General features: G+C 44.9%; 1 protein-coding gene across 1 annotated transcript in view; it reads right to left on the bottom strand.

The window, feature by feature from the left end:
• Nucleotides 1–12,723, bottom strand: part of LOC102292077 (E3 ubiquitin-protein ligase HECW2) — a gene marked incomplete at its 3' end in the record, with an annotated part of 30,279 nt that overhangs the window by 1,889 nt on the left and 15,667 nt on the right. Inside the window, 5 exon segments of the mRNA XM_014331196.2 lie at nucleotides 248–349; nucleotides 5,872–6,013; nucleotides 6,199–7,094; nucleotides 8,986–9,086; nucleotides 9,621–9,763. Of these exon segments, the coding sequence (XP_014186682.1) occupies nucleotides 248–349; nucleotides 5,872–6,013; nucleotides 6,199–7,094; nucleotides 8,986–9,086; nucleotides 9,621–9,763 (1,384 nt within the window).

The raw sequence follows: 12,723 nt of genomic DNA on the forward strand, positions 1-12,723 counted from the left end.
TTATGGTCTGAAAGATACGGTATCTAAATTCCTTATCACAGCTCCTGTGCTATATCTTAATAGTTCCTCAAACTGCTTAATCCAGAAGACTTCTAGGGACCCTAGTACCCTATGCATAAACCCTGACTGCTATACACAACCTTCAAACTTGAAGATATCTGGTAAAGAAAATATGTGTATGCGGTTTCTGTGCTGTATTGTGTACTTTAATGTTCTTTAAAACAGACATATACACACACACACTCACCAGGGGGCAGTGGTTCATCTACTCTCTGGTAGCGACTGATGTCATGGCGAACAGATGGCAGGGAGTGAACGGACTGGTGGCCATTGACCTGTTCTGTGGCACCTGGATAAAAACACATAAACAAGCATCAAAATGAATATAAGAAATCCAAAAAAGTTAATTTTTTTTATAGTCATGGTTCATAACAGCTCTGCTGCTTAATATAATTCAATAACATGAAAAGGTTAAATAAACAAAATTGTTCCCTTTAAAGCCAGTGCATTATTTGTTTTGAACCAAGTGCCACTACAGTCTTTCATTAATACTTCCTGATCGCTCGGTTATTTTTTTTTTAACAAGGTTATTCATCTTTCGCTGGACTGGACCCCAAATGGCACAGCCATACCAGGCTTGGCACAGAGAAAACCTAATGACACTTGAAGCACCCATCTGTAGGCAAAGAGCTGAAAGGGGGGTCACTGGTCACCAGTCTGCCCTCCTGTGTGTCTTTACAAATTTCATGTGCATGAATCTCAGGATTTTGTTGAAATGTTTAATAAGCCTATCCATGCACTGCATGAAAAGTTTAGTCTTTGTCAGTGAGCAACACTGTAAGCTGCTATGGAATTACAAGTTAACTCTATACAAAGGTTTTGAGGCAATAGAAGAGAGCTTAGTGTGTAAATGAATGAATATCATGATAGTATGGAAGGGCCAACACAGAAACACACACACACACACACACACACACACACACACAAACACACACACAGAAACACAAAAACAAACACGAAACATCACACCACCACTTCCCCTGCCAGTGGCGGACCCTCAGACATCGGTGCGTTGGTGGTTCTTTGTGTCCGGGGATGGGCGTCCAGGTACACACCGGCTCACTCCTTGGCGGCCGCTTATCGGGGCCTGGAGCCTGGGGCTCGCTCGGGCCACTTCGGAGGTGGGGTGCCCCCGGCCTCTCGGCCTGGGGCTCGGTCACTCAGGCACGGCTGGCTGCCGGCGGAGCTCACGGGCGCGTCACTGCAACTCCCCCTGGCTTCTGCTCCGCGGCTGCTGAGTGAGCCCTCATCTGGGACTCTCCTCAGCTCTTTCTGGGACAGTGGCGCGGCTGCCCCTCTGTTGGTCTTCCTTGGTCTCTTGTGTTCTGGGGGCCTCTGGATGTCTGGAGTTTTGATCTCCTCCATACCTGCTTCATGCCCTGGAGGACGGGGCTGTGGCCCCCCCACACCCTCTAGCAGATCATTACATGAAGGAACCTTTTAAAAACAAGCGCGTCCATGCTCACAGGTGTACACACGGGTGATCACACCCACAAACTACACCCTTTTTGGCTCCTACCTCAAAGCACACTGTGTTGTGTTGATCTTATGTGCTGCACAATAATGTTTAATATTTAGTATTTACTGTCATATTCCCATATATCATTGTGATGTTGTTTATTCTATTACTCTTGTTCTCTTCTGCTTGCTTTCTTTTTTCTTTCTCAGCAGGTGACCCAGGTGATTGATATATGCATTTTTTTTCTCTGCCCGTTCTGTTGGTTTTTGTCTTTTGCCCTTCTCCCCCGTCCCTCTTCTCAGCTGTTTCTCTTTCCCTCTTTCTTTCTCCCCTTCTTTCCCCCAGTCAAGTCTGTCCCGTATTCAGTAAGTGAAAATAAAATAAACAATAAAAGGTGAATCAAATGGACCATTACGGCAAGGCTGGGATGGTCAATTTGGTAAAGTAAATCCGTTGGGCATCTTTCTTTGCCTTTAGACAACAATTCTGATGGCAAAAGAGCCAAACGGGACAGGCCAAAAAAAACAAAAAAACAAAACGAAAACATCAGATCGCTACAAGAGAAAACATATTGGGTTCCGTTGAGTGAACGCTGGCGCGCCTGGCTGCTGCTGCCAACCGGTTATTGTTATTATTTTTATTATAATTTCTTCAGATGCTGACAACAATTTGAATCGTACGTTCACACTGCAGGCGAAAGCGCATCAAATCCGACTTTTCCGACCCTATGCGACCCATATCCGATCATGGTATGACAGTGTGAACGGCACAAATCCGATATTTTCAAATCCGACCTGGGACACTTTCGTATGTGGTTCTGAATCCGATACATATCTGATGTTTCAGAAAGCGACTGCTGTTTGCAGTTAGCTCCTAGCATTTCTCGACAGCTCTGCCTCCTTTTCGACTATACGAGTCTGCTCCTTCCTATTTGTGTGACCTGCTCCATATCACCACTGTTTCCAGGCCTCTCAGATCCTCATATTCATCTTACTGTTCTGCCCACGCGTCTCATCACTGTGGGGAACAGAGCCTTCAGTCGCTCTGCTCCTCGGCTCTGGAACTCTCTTCCTCCAGCCATAAGAAATATAGACTCTCTTCCCGCATTATTTATATTATATCATTATTATTATTTTTATATCATGCTGGATACTGATGTGGACCGGACAATGTGTTAGGACTGAAAGGATCCCACATTCTTTTAAAGAAAATGATCCACTTATGGAGGGCTGACACTTTAAAGACACTCCAAAAATCGAAGTGAAAAACAGATGCGGCAAGCTAGTTCATTTTGCTGAAATCTTATTGCAGCAACTCAGAAAGGTACCTGACAACGTTGGGGCATGCTCCTAATGAGACGACAGATGGTGTCCTAGGGAATCCCTTCCCAGATCTGGACCAGGGAATCACTGAGCTCCTGAACAGACTGAGGTGCAACCTGATAGCGTCAGATGGATTGAAACATAATGTCCCAATGGTGCTCTGTTGTATTTAGGACAGGTTAACATGTGGGCTGGTCAATGGTAACAGTTCCTTTATCCTCCAGGAACTGCCAGCATACTCTCACCACATTATCCCAGGTATTATCATGCAACAAGAGGAACCTAGGACCCACTCCACCAGTGTAGGCACTTAGAATGGTTCCAAGGATTTCATCGTGATGTCAAATGGCAGTTGGGGTCCCGTTGTCTGACTTTTAGAGGTCTGTGCGTCTCTCCATGGACATGCCTCCCCAAACCACCACTGACCCATCATCAAACTGATCATGCTGAACAATGCTACAGGTAGCATCATATTTGGAAATCATGTATCGGTATTTCAGGAGCAGGACCACGCCTCCTAACATGCTCCTTCCAGTTGTCATCTATAAATGTTCCTCCAGTTTAGCAAGCTGTTCATTCTCGTTTACTTGCCCCACCCTCCCTCCTTCCTTGTTCTCAATTCTTTAACTTCTTCACTTCTATTTAGTGCATGGGGATCTGCCAGGCCCGGGAGCCGTCGCCAGTCCCCTTCGAGGCCTTCCCCAAACCGCAGCTCAGTTCATGTCCAAGCATCACCTTTACCTACCAAAACGCTGTCAAACCTAAAATGAGGACGTGGGCCCAGCTAGTGAAGTATAAATATACTCCATGGCTTCTGCTGAAGAGAGTTCAGTAGACGACGTGGGCTCTCATGCCACCCTCATAAAGTCTGTTTCTGATTGTTGTCACTGAAATTCACACCAATGACTTGCTGGAAATCCTTTTGTAGAGCTCTGGCAGTGCTCATCCTGTTCCTCCTTGCACAAAGGAGCAGACACTGGTATTGCCAATGGGTTAGGAACCTTGTATCAGCTGGTTCAGCTCTCCTAGAGTAACTATCTCCTGGAATCACTTCCATGCTGTTGAGACCATGCTAGGAGCAAGCCTTCTGGCAATGGCACATATTGATGTGCCATCCTGGACCGGATGGCAATTTAATACGTCCGTTTCTGTCAGTATGGAATTGACGTATTGATTTCGTATTGAATATGTCATTCCTTTATTGGACTACCTTTGCAAAGTCTGTAGGGTCCAGACATCGACCCTAGCCAAATGCATAACCAGTGAAAAACGGTCCAAAAAGAAGGAGGATGTGGAGACGCAGATAATCGACAAGTAGTTTGATGGTGTCGTACCCTTGTGGGGATCTTTTATGATTAGGACTGTTCTGCCCTGTGACAGTCTGGATGAATACCTGCTGTTAGTAGCTCCCTTATTTGTCCTGCCAGGTCATTGAGTGCTGTTAGTATAGAGATGCAGGTAGAGGCAGTAGAGGGGCACTATTTGTGATCAACTATGAAAGGTCACTATTGTGACCTTTAATTTTTGTGATTATTAGACCAGTTAAAGTAAAAAGATGAGTTTTGGTGCAGTTTTTGGTGCATAAATACTACATGCAATAGTGAGCAGACTGTTGTGTATTGAAATGTATAATATAATGCCCTGTATAATCATAATGGTAATAGGGGTAGCATGAGGATTGGGTTGGGGCCTTTCTGTATGGAGTGTGTATGTTTTCTTCATGGCTCCTCCCACAGTCCAAACATATGCAGTAAGTGGAGTTAGTCTGTCTTCATGCATGCTCAATCATCCAGTTAAGGAAATCAGTTAGTCGGTGGTGCTGGTGTCATTCTGCAGATGTTTATAAGGTTGGGGAAACCTTCAGTCAGCTGAAACTGAAGAACCGATGATTCTAAATTGTCCATAAGTGTGAATGTGGAACATGACTACGGATGATGTCTGTCTGTGTTGACCCTGCGACAGACTGGCGATCTGTCTTGGGTGTACCCCACCTGTAATCTTATCACAACTTGGATAGCCCTCCCATAGCCCCAAAGTTTGATAAGTGGAAAGAGAATGCAGGGATGGATGGATGCTTAATAATAATCAAAATAATAATAATAAGAAGAAAATATTTGTGTCTGGAGTTGAAATGGTCAAAAGAACATTTGGTTAAATGTTTGCTCAGTGCCTTGGATATGGGTTTTTACATATGGATTTGTTGATCTGGTTAGATGTGCAAAGGTCATGTTAAACTTTCACATTGTTACACATGAAACCACTCATATTTAATGTAAAAAATATAATTACTATAATCATTAAAAGACCAGGCTGAAAATCTGAAATGTCCTGATATACATGGCCAAGGTTTTTGTTTTTAAAAATGCATTTCTTACGCTCTACAAACTTGAATAATATGTAATGCTTGGATGAATTAAACTCCTCTGGTATGGACAGATCTATTGCTCAAGATAGCTACATTACAGAAGCAGAAAAATTATTCAATATGTTGTTAAAGAATTAGGTTTGTTACACATGAGGATAAAACTACAGCAGAATGTTAAGACTTGTATTCTTCTTCTTACAGTATGTGAACAATGTGGACCCAAAACAGTACAAACAGAAAACTGCGTAACATGATGACGAGCAGACAAAAGCTGAGGGTACAAATAAACATGGAGACACTTGCAGAAAGTGAACATACAGGTGCAAGCAACTGGGAGATCGTGGCTGAGGAAAGTAGAACTGAATAAAACACATAAAAAAGTCTATCAAAATAAAACAGCAAATAACATACGAAGGAACAGTTATAACTATAAAACCTGAAGACTAAACAGAGTATAAAAAGCAGACAAAACCTGCAACCGGAGATTTGCACAATCAAATGAAAAACTATGAGTGAAAACAAAAGGAGTCCTTTGAATGTATTTGGTACTCCTGTATTTTTTCTGTTTCTTTTTGTGTACTTTATATAATAAAAAATGAAATCGTGTTTGAAACTTTTTTCAGTGCCTTTAGCAAAACTTTGAAACTTTTTGTGACAGAACCTACCAGCTTTAGATGTCATGCTTCTTCCTTGCTCAGCCATGCAGGTGGATAGCGAAGGTGGTGCTGGCCCATTTGCCTCACTGCTTGATGGCTCCCCCGGTTCCTCCTCTGCCTTTGGAACAACTGCTTTTCTTGTTCTCACTTCCTGAAAAAAATGAGAGAGGAAACATGCAGGGGTGAGGCTTTGTCAAAGCTCTTGTCAAGATGACAGTGATTGTCAGCAATGAACTATTGATAATTTATAGTTTCACTTCAGCTTTTAAAGGTAATCTGCCACATGTAGAACCAATATTAAAGAGGGATGATGCTCCTAAAGTCACAGTGCCTCACCTGAATGGGTGAAAGAGGACCAAGTGCGGGATTGCAGTGTACTTCTGGGTTTTTCCCAGTCCTGATGCTGTGCTCCTGACTTGGACATTCCCCTGGAGATTCTCCAGATCTGACTTCAGCTGCCTCAGCCCTTGATACCTGAGATGAGTTGGAAGCTGCAGCAGTTTCTCCAACAACCTGTGCAGCCATTGTTCTGGCAGCTTCTTCAATTCTATCTGCTGATTGTCGTGTCTGTATTGGGAGTGCAGCAGCACCTTCTTGTGCTCCTGCTCCAGCTTCAGGCCCTGCAGTGTTGGCTCCAGACTGAGCACCAGCAGAAGAACCTGCCTCTCCCGTGGCCTGAACTCCAGGCCCTGCCTCACATGAGCCCTGTGACTCGCCTTTTGAACCACTGCTCCCCTGTGGAGACTCAGGTGTAGCTGAGTTGGTATTCTGCTGTGTCTTTGTTTCCAGCGATTGATCCCAGTGCTGCCCAGCTCCTTCCTCATCCTCATCTGAGTCAATGTGTAGCATGGCACTGAGCCGTGTGTCTGTGGGAAAGCTGGAGCTGAGCTTTGGTAATGGCCCTGCTGCAGGTCGGTCCCCAATGCTCCTGGGACCTTCGAGGGAATCTAGGTAGTCATTAAGTGACACCTGCCTTTGGGTGAAGCTGCCAAGAGCCACAGGAAGCAGATTCACCTCTCCCACTTGCCCAGGCTCCTGCCACACACTGTCATCGCCATAGTAACATGAACCATTAACATATAAGGAGCCCTCATCAGAACCAATGCGAGAAGGTCCACATGTAGCACCTAAAGACGAGGAGAGCTGATGGAGATCTTCGTCGTCGGAGGGACTCCCAGGGTCACCATTCATCACACCACCCAGGATCGTTCCCAGAGGGTCTGGCGAAGCTTCTAGAGCAGAAAAGAGGATGGATGAGAAGGACAGGATGTGACAACAGAGATAAATAACGTGTGCTTTCATGACATGTTAGCAGAACAAAAACAACACCTCCCACTTCCTCGTCTTCTTTCGGCTGTTTCTGTTAGGGGAACATCTTATTCCATCTCGCTCTATCTCTAGCATCCTCCTCTGTCACACCAATTGTTTGCATGTGCTCCTTCACAACATCCATGAATCTTCTCTGTGGTCTCTGTGGGTGCTGGTCACGCCCAGAGAAAACCTTAGCATCTTCAGCTCTGTCACCTCCAGCTCGGCCTCGTGTCTTTTTGTCACTGTCTCCAAACCACTCGCCGTGTAGACCAGGTTTCGCTACAATCTTCTAAACGTACTCTTTCCTTCTTGCTGCTATTGTAACAAAACACACCGTGACACCCATCTCTATACACTCCACTCTGCTTGCCCTCATCTTGTTCACCGCTCTTGTGTACTGTCCGTGGCTTTGGAAGGTTGACCACAGGTACTTGAACACACCCTGCTCCTCACTATTACGCCTTTCTTATTTACACACATGTATTTTATCTTGTTTTCACTGACTTTCATTCCTCTTCTCTCCAGAGCATGCCTCCACATGCATGTGGCATGTGGATCTTGGTCATTTTTTTGGCATGTTTTATGGCCCTCGCAGTGCTTTTGTTTTTACATTTTGCAACACACCGCTGCTGCCCAGAGTTCCACAGGAACTCAAGAGGAGACATCAGGCCAGAGCAAGAGTTAAAACAAGGAGAAGGGAATATAAATCCCCTGTTCCATCAGTCATCATGGGGAATGTGAGGTCTCTGACTAATAAGATGGAGCTGATGAAACATCAGAGGCAGTATTGGGAGGCAGCTTATTATGCATGGAGGCATGGCTGCACTCAGTGCCACCGGCTTCGTCATCTGGCCTTTTCACTGCTCGGGCCAACAGAGGCCAAGCTGAGCAGTTAGAGGAAAGGTGGAGGGATTGCAGTGTTTATTAATGAAAGGTGGTGTATTCCAGGATATGTTACTGTGAAGGAACATCTCTCCTCACCTAACGTTAAACTTTTAGCTGTCAGTTTGCGCCCATATTATTTATCGCAGGAATTCTCCTCCACTATATTAACTGTTTTTTTGTACCACCATCAGCTAATGGTGCAGCAGCGTGTAACATCATACATGCAACTGTTGATGGCCTATAGTGTAAACACACAGAGGCATTGATCACCATCAGTGGTTATTTTAACCATGTCAGTCAAGACTCCACTCTGCCAACTTTCCAGCTGCATGTGGACTGTAAAACACAGGACAAACGAACAGTTCTCTCTACAACTTCTGTTCCCTTTCAGTCGATTCACTCGGTACAACACATAAGGCTGGGACATATATACACGTCCCGCAGAGCAGCCACCGAACTGGAATCGGACCACCACCACCACCTTAGTGTGCAGCAGACCAAGCAGACAGGACAGTATGAGCCACCGAAGGGGCTGTAACATCCAATCGATAAAACCAAAGCAAACCAAAAAGTGCGAGAGAAAGTTCATATCCACAGACTCAATGGGTTCAAACGGGGGCTACAAACGGCCTCCAGCACCAAAGATAAGTCCCAAGCAGGACACTGGACTTAAGCACAGGTCTCAGCCAGCGAACCGCTTTCAGAAAACATATGGCAAGGGGATGTGCACCTGGTGTCACCCCATCAAAGCCAACATGACAAGCAAAAATAGCCGCTAGACAGACCTTAACTGTCGAAAATGAAAGGCCCGTATTCAGCAGCTCCTGCAGGAATGTCAAAACATCCACAATAGAGCACTGAAATGAGTATGGAGGTCCTGGCACCATTGCTCGAAGGCTCGCCATTTGTAAGTGTACACATACACACCTTCTTGTCCAGCTGAAGTGATGTCCACTCTGAACATAAGCTGCCCGCTCACATGGTCCATAGGAAGACGACGACACAGGCTGTAGCTGACTGTCTGATCACTGCACACACATAAACAATTGTTTTGTCCCTACTGACAAACACCTACTAGCATTTCAATACGGTACAGAAAACAAGCTCTCTTTCCTCAGCACACTGATCTCAATTCAATCAACAATCAACTGACTGGATGGGTAATTGTGCATCAACTACATTCTGCTGATTTATATGCAGTTTTCCACAATGGGGAATTTATTGGTAATTTCTGTGCAACTTGCCTGGAGACTGACAATTGTTGTTAACACTGCACAAACTGTATGCCATCACTGCTTACTTAAATTAATGCCTGACCAGCAAGCTGGTTGGGAATTATGGATAGGTACTGACTGAACTACATAACTACTACCCTCCAGAGAAGGTTGCTCTTTCTGTCTTAAAGAACAACCTTCTATGAAAGAAACGTAAAAAAAAAGTACAACACACGTGACACCGTCACTGACGCCGAGTCTGACTGACTTTCCTTGCACAGTTGTTTTGTCCTTTACCTGTTTTTGGTTCTGAACCCATCTCATGTTTGGCTCTGCGTGCCAACTTACTCAGCAGCTGGCCGTTCCAGAAGTCTCCGGATGGGGATGATCAGCTGGCCCAGGAAGCGCTTGATGATTGGCCGGCTCTTGGCAAACTTGTCCTTCACCTCAATCTCCAGCACATCAGTTATCAAAGCCACAAATGTATATTTCTAAAGAAAGAGTAAATAGCAAAATGCTGGAAAGTTTAGTATATTTATACAGTTGTGCTTGCATTACATAAAGTTAATTATTGACTCTGCCCAGTGACTCTACCTGGCCTACCACTTCTCAGTTGCTGTCGTTCCTAATCATTTCTACTAACAGTTGACTGCAGAATATTTAGTAGCAAGTAAATTTCTCAACTGAAATATTGCACAGGTGCCATTCTATCACAGTACCACACTGGAATTTACTGGAATGACAGTATTACATAGCTGGCATGGTGGATTCAAACAGAACAAAGTAAAAAAGCTGCTTCAAAATGAAAACAGTGAAGGGAGAAAAGAAGAGGACAAAGCAAGGATTAACCTGGGACAAGGATTTACAGAGTTTTAGGATTTAAGGGGCTTAAAAACAGAAATACAGGAGTTATCATTCAACTGATGGCTAAGTAACAAACCATGCCCCATATATATATATATATATATATATATCGGTCCACCCCAGACCAAAGGGAAACATCTCCTGGGTCTGGGGGCGGATTGGCCCTCTGGGTTTGCCCCTCTGGATCTGGAGGTATAGAGTACGTTTGGGGAGTGTGAGTGTGTGTACAGTATGAGTATTTGTATATGTGTGCATGAGGGTGTGAATGCATGTTTGTGTCTTAGTGTGACTGTTTGTTTATGTTTATGTGTCAGGTCGGGTCTCCATCTCTCTGGGAACATCTTAGGCCAACCCAGGTGTGGCAGCCCATCTCCCCTCACCACACTCCCTGCCAGTTGCTGATGCCCTCACCTTTCGGACACTAAGAACCACCAATGGGTGGTTCTTAGTGTCCGGGGCTGGGTGCCTGGGTGTGTATTGGCTCACTCCCGGCGCCTGCTTGGTGGGGCCTAGCACCCGTGGCTCAGTCGGGCCCCTTCCGAGGGGTGGAGGGCCCTCAGGCCTCTGGGCCTGGGGCTCAGTCTGTGCTTCCCAGAGTTGTCTCTATTTTCTGAGGCAACTGAGGTAGTTTGTGTTGGTGTCTGTTGTGTAGGTGACATTCACCATGCTGTTGCATGCTGGGGCAGCAGGCTGACGATGCTGATGATGCCAACAGACTCAATAAACGTATCTGCCAGTGACATTGTGGAGAAGGAGCTGAACATATATTGTCCAAAATAAGCAGAATGTTGGACAACACCTCCGACCCAGTCGTTTAGCACCACTGAACAACAGGAAATATTTTTGTTTAATTAATTTAGGTTAGTTAGTTGCTGTTCTTACTGTCTTGGAGCAACTATGCCCACAGTAATATCTTCTGTGATTAATAAAGTACTCCAGCTTTGATTGTGATTCTGATCAATCCAGAGTTATTTAAAAGTAGAATGGGAGGCAGAGCCTTCAGCTACCTGGCGCTCATGTATTGAACCATTTACCCTTTCATCTTAGCTTTGATGCCTGACAGGAGTTTTCCTGTAGGCATCACAGAGCTACCAGGTTATTGGCTGGTAGTTGATGGGACCTGTCTTTTCTGAGGATCCTTAGCAATCAGGACTGTTCAGCCTTTACTTCGCCATTCCAGGTGTGTCTTGTCCAATAGCAGCTGGTTCCTTTGTGCTGGTAGATGCTCACAGAGTGCAGTGCGCTTGTTTAGCCAGGAGATGTGAATCGTGTCAGGGCCTGGCTCTGTCCAACTCTACATACTTGAGCCTCTTTCTCAGATGTCTACCATGGTGATTGTTATTGGATCCTGTTCAAGGAGGTTGCTGTGACCTGCTCTCAGATCCATTGGCTACTGAGCGTTGTTGTTATATGATGTCTCCTTCTCCCATATGCTCTTCCAGTTGCTCTGTCTCCAGCCTTGGTGGGGCTGCTCTCATAGTGCTCCTCTACCACTGAGAATATAACTTGGAAGGTTTATTCTCCTGCCTTCTGTCTCTTGTGTATACCTCTTCTAGTTGCTAGTCAAGGCTGTGGTTCTTTGTTGGCAGTATCCAAGGCCACAAGTATAGGCAGCTTTCTGTACTTGTTAGACATCCCCTTCTACGTCTGCAACTCCGACATTTGGCTAACACACCTCCATGCTGCTTTGATTTTGGTCTCTAGTCTCCTTCTCCATCAAGGGTACTGCTCCTTGTGGCTGTTCATCTCGTAGCCAAGCATGTCACTGATCACTGCTGCTGTGGTGTACATAGGCTGGCTGGTTTTGCTGATGGTCACAGTAGAGATTCTCCATAATGCATCTTTCTATAGACCTTCAGAGTATACTTCATGTAGTCTTGATAAATGGCCAAAGGGGGTCCAGGTTTCCAGCTGCCAGCTGCTCTAGCACTCAACGCCTCCAATTTGCTAATGCAAGTTAGCCACACTGTCCCATGTAAGGAGGACTCTGATTGGTTAGAGAGAGACACACTGGCTGCCTGGATCTTTCTGCAGAGCTGTGCAGATAGCTTTGCACTGCTAAGAAGTATCTGTGCTTATACAAATGCAGCCTCTGTATTTACACTCTGCCCAACAAAGACATATGTGAAGAATATGAAAGGATTCTGCAGTGAGATAAAGAGCTGAACCTTGTGTCTGTGGACAGCCTGACCCCTGTTGAAGGTAATGTGCTAAACATGGCTAATGCTATTATTACTGCCTTAAAGCTCATGATTAAAATGCTGATTGTAAATACATCAGTCCATATGTTGCCACATAACTATAGTTGTCTCTTCTATCTTTCCTTTTATTACTCTGCCAAGGCAAAGAGTAGAGTCAACACTATTGATTTAAGTTCATTTATTTTAACTACACGAGTATACAAATTCATCCTCAGCTGGACATAGATGATCATCAAGGACCATCTTTACCTAATCCCAGCCTCTAGGGCTACGCTCAAACTGCAGGTCTTAATGCTCGATTCTGAGTTTTTGAACAAATCCGATTTTTTTGTCTGCTCGTTCACACTACAAATAAAATGCGACAGCAAACGCGCTCTAGTGTGAAC

The sequence above is a fragment of the Haplochromis burtoni genome, unplaced genomic scaffold (assembly GCF_018398535.1).
Source record: "Haplochromis burtoni strain Fernald_Lab_line unplaced genomic scaffold, NCSU_Asbu1 Contig_1579, whole genome shotgun sequence".
Classification (NCBI taxonomy): domain Eukaryota; kingdom Metazoa; phylum Chordata; class Actinopteri; order Cichliformes; family Cichlidae; genus Haplochromis; species Haplochromis burtoni.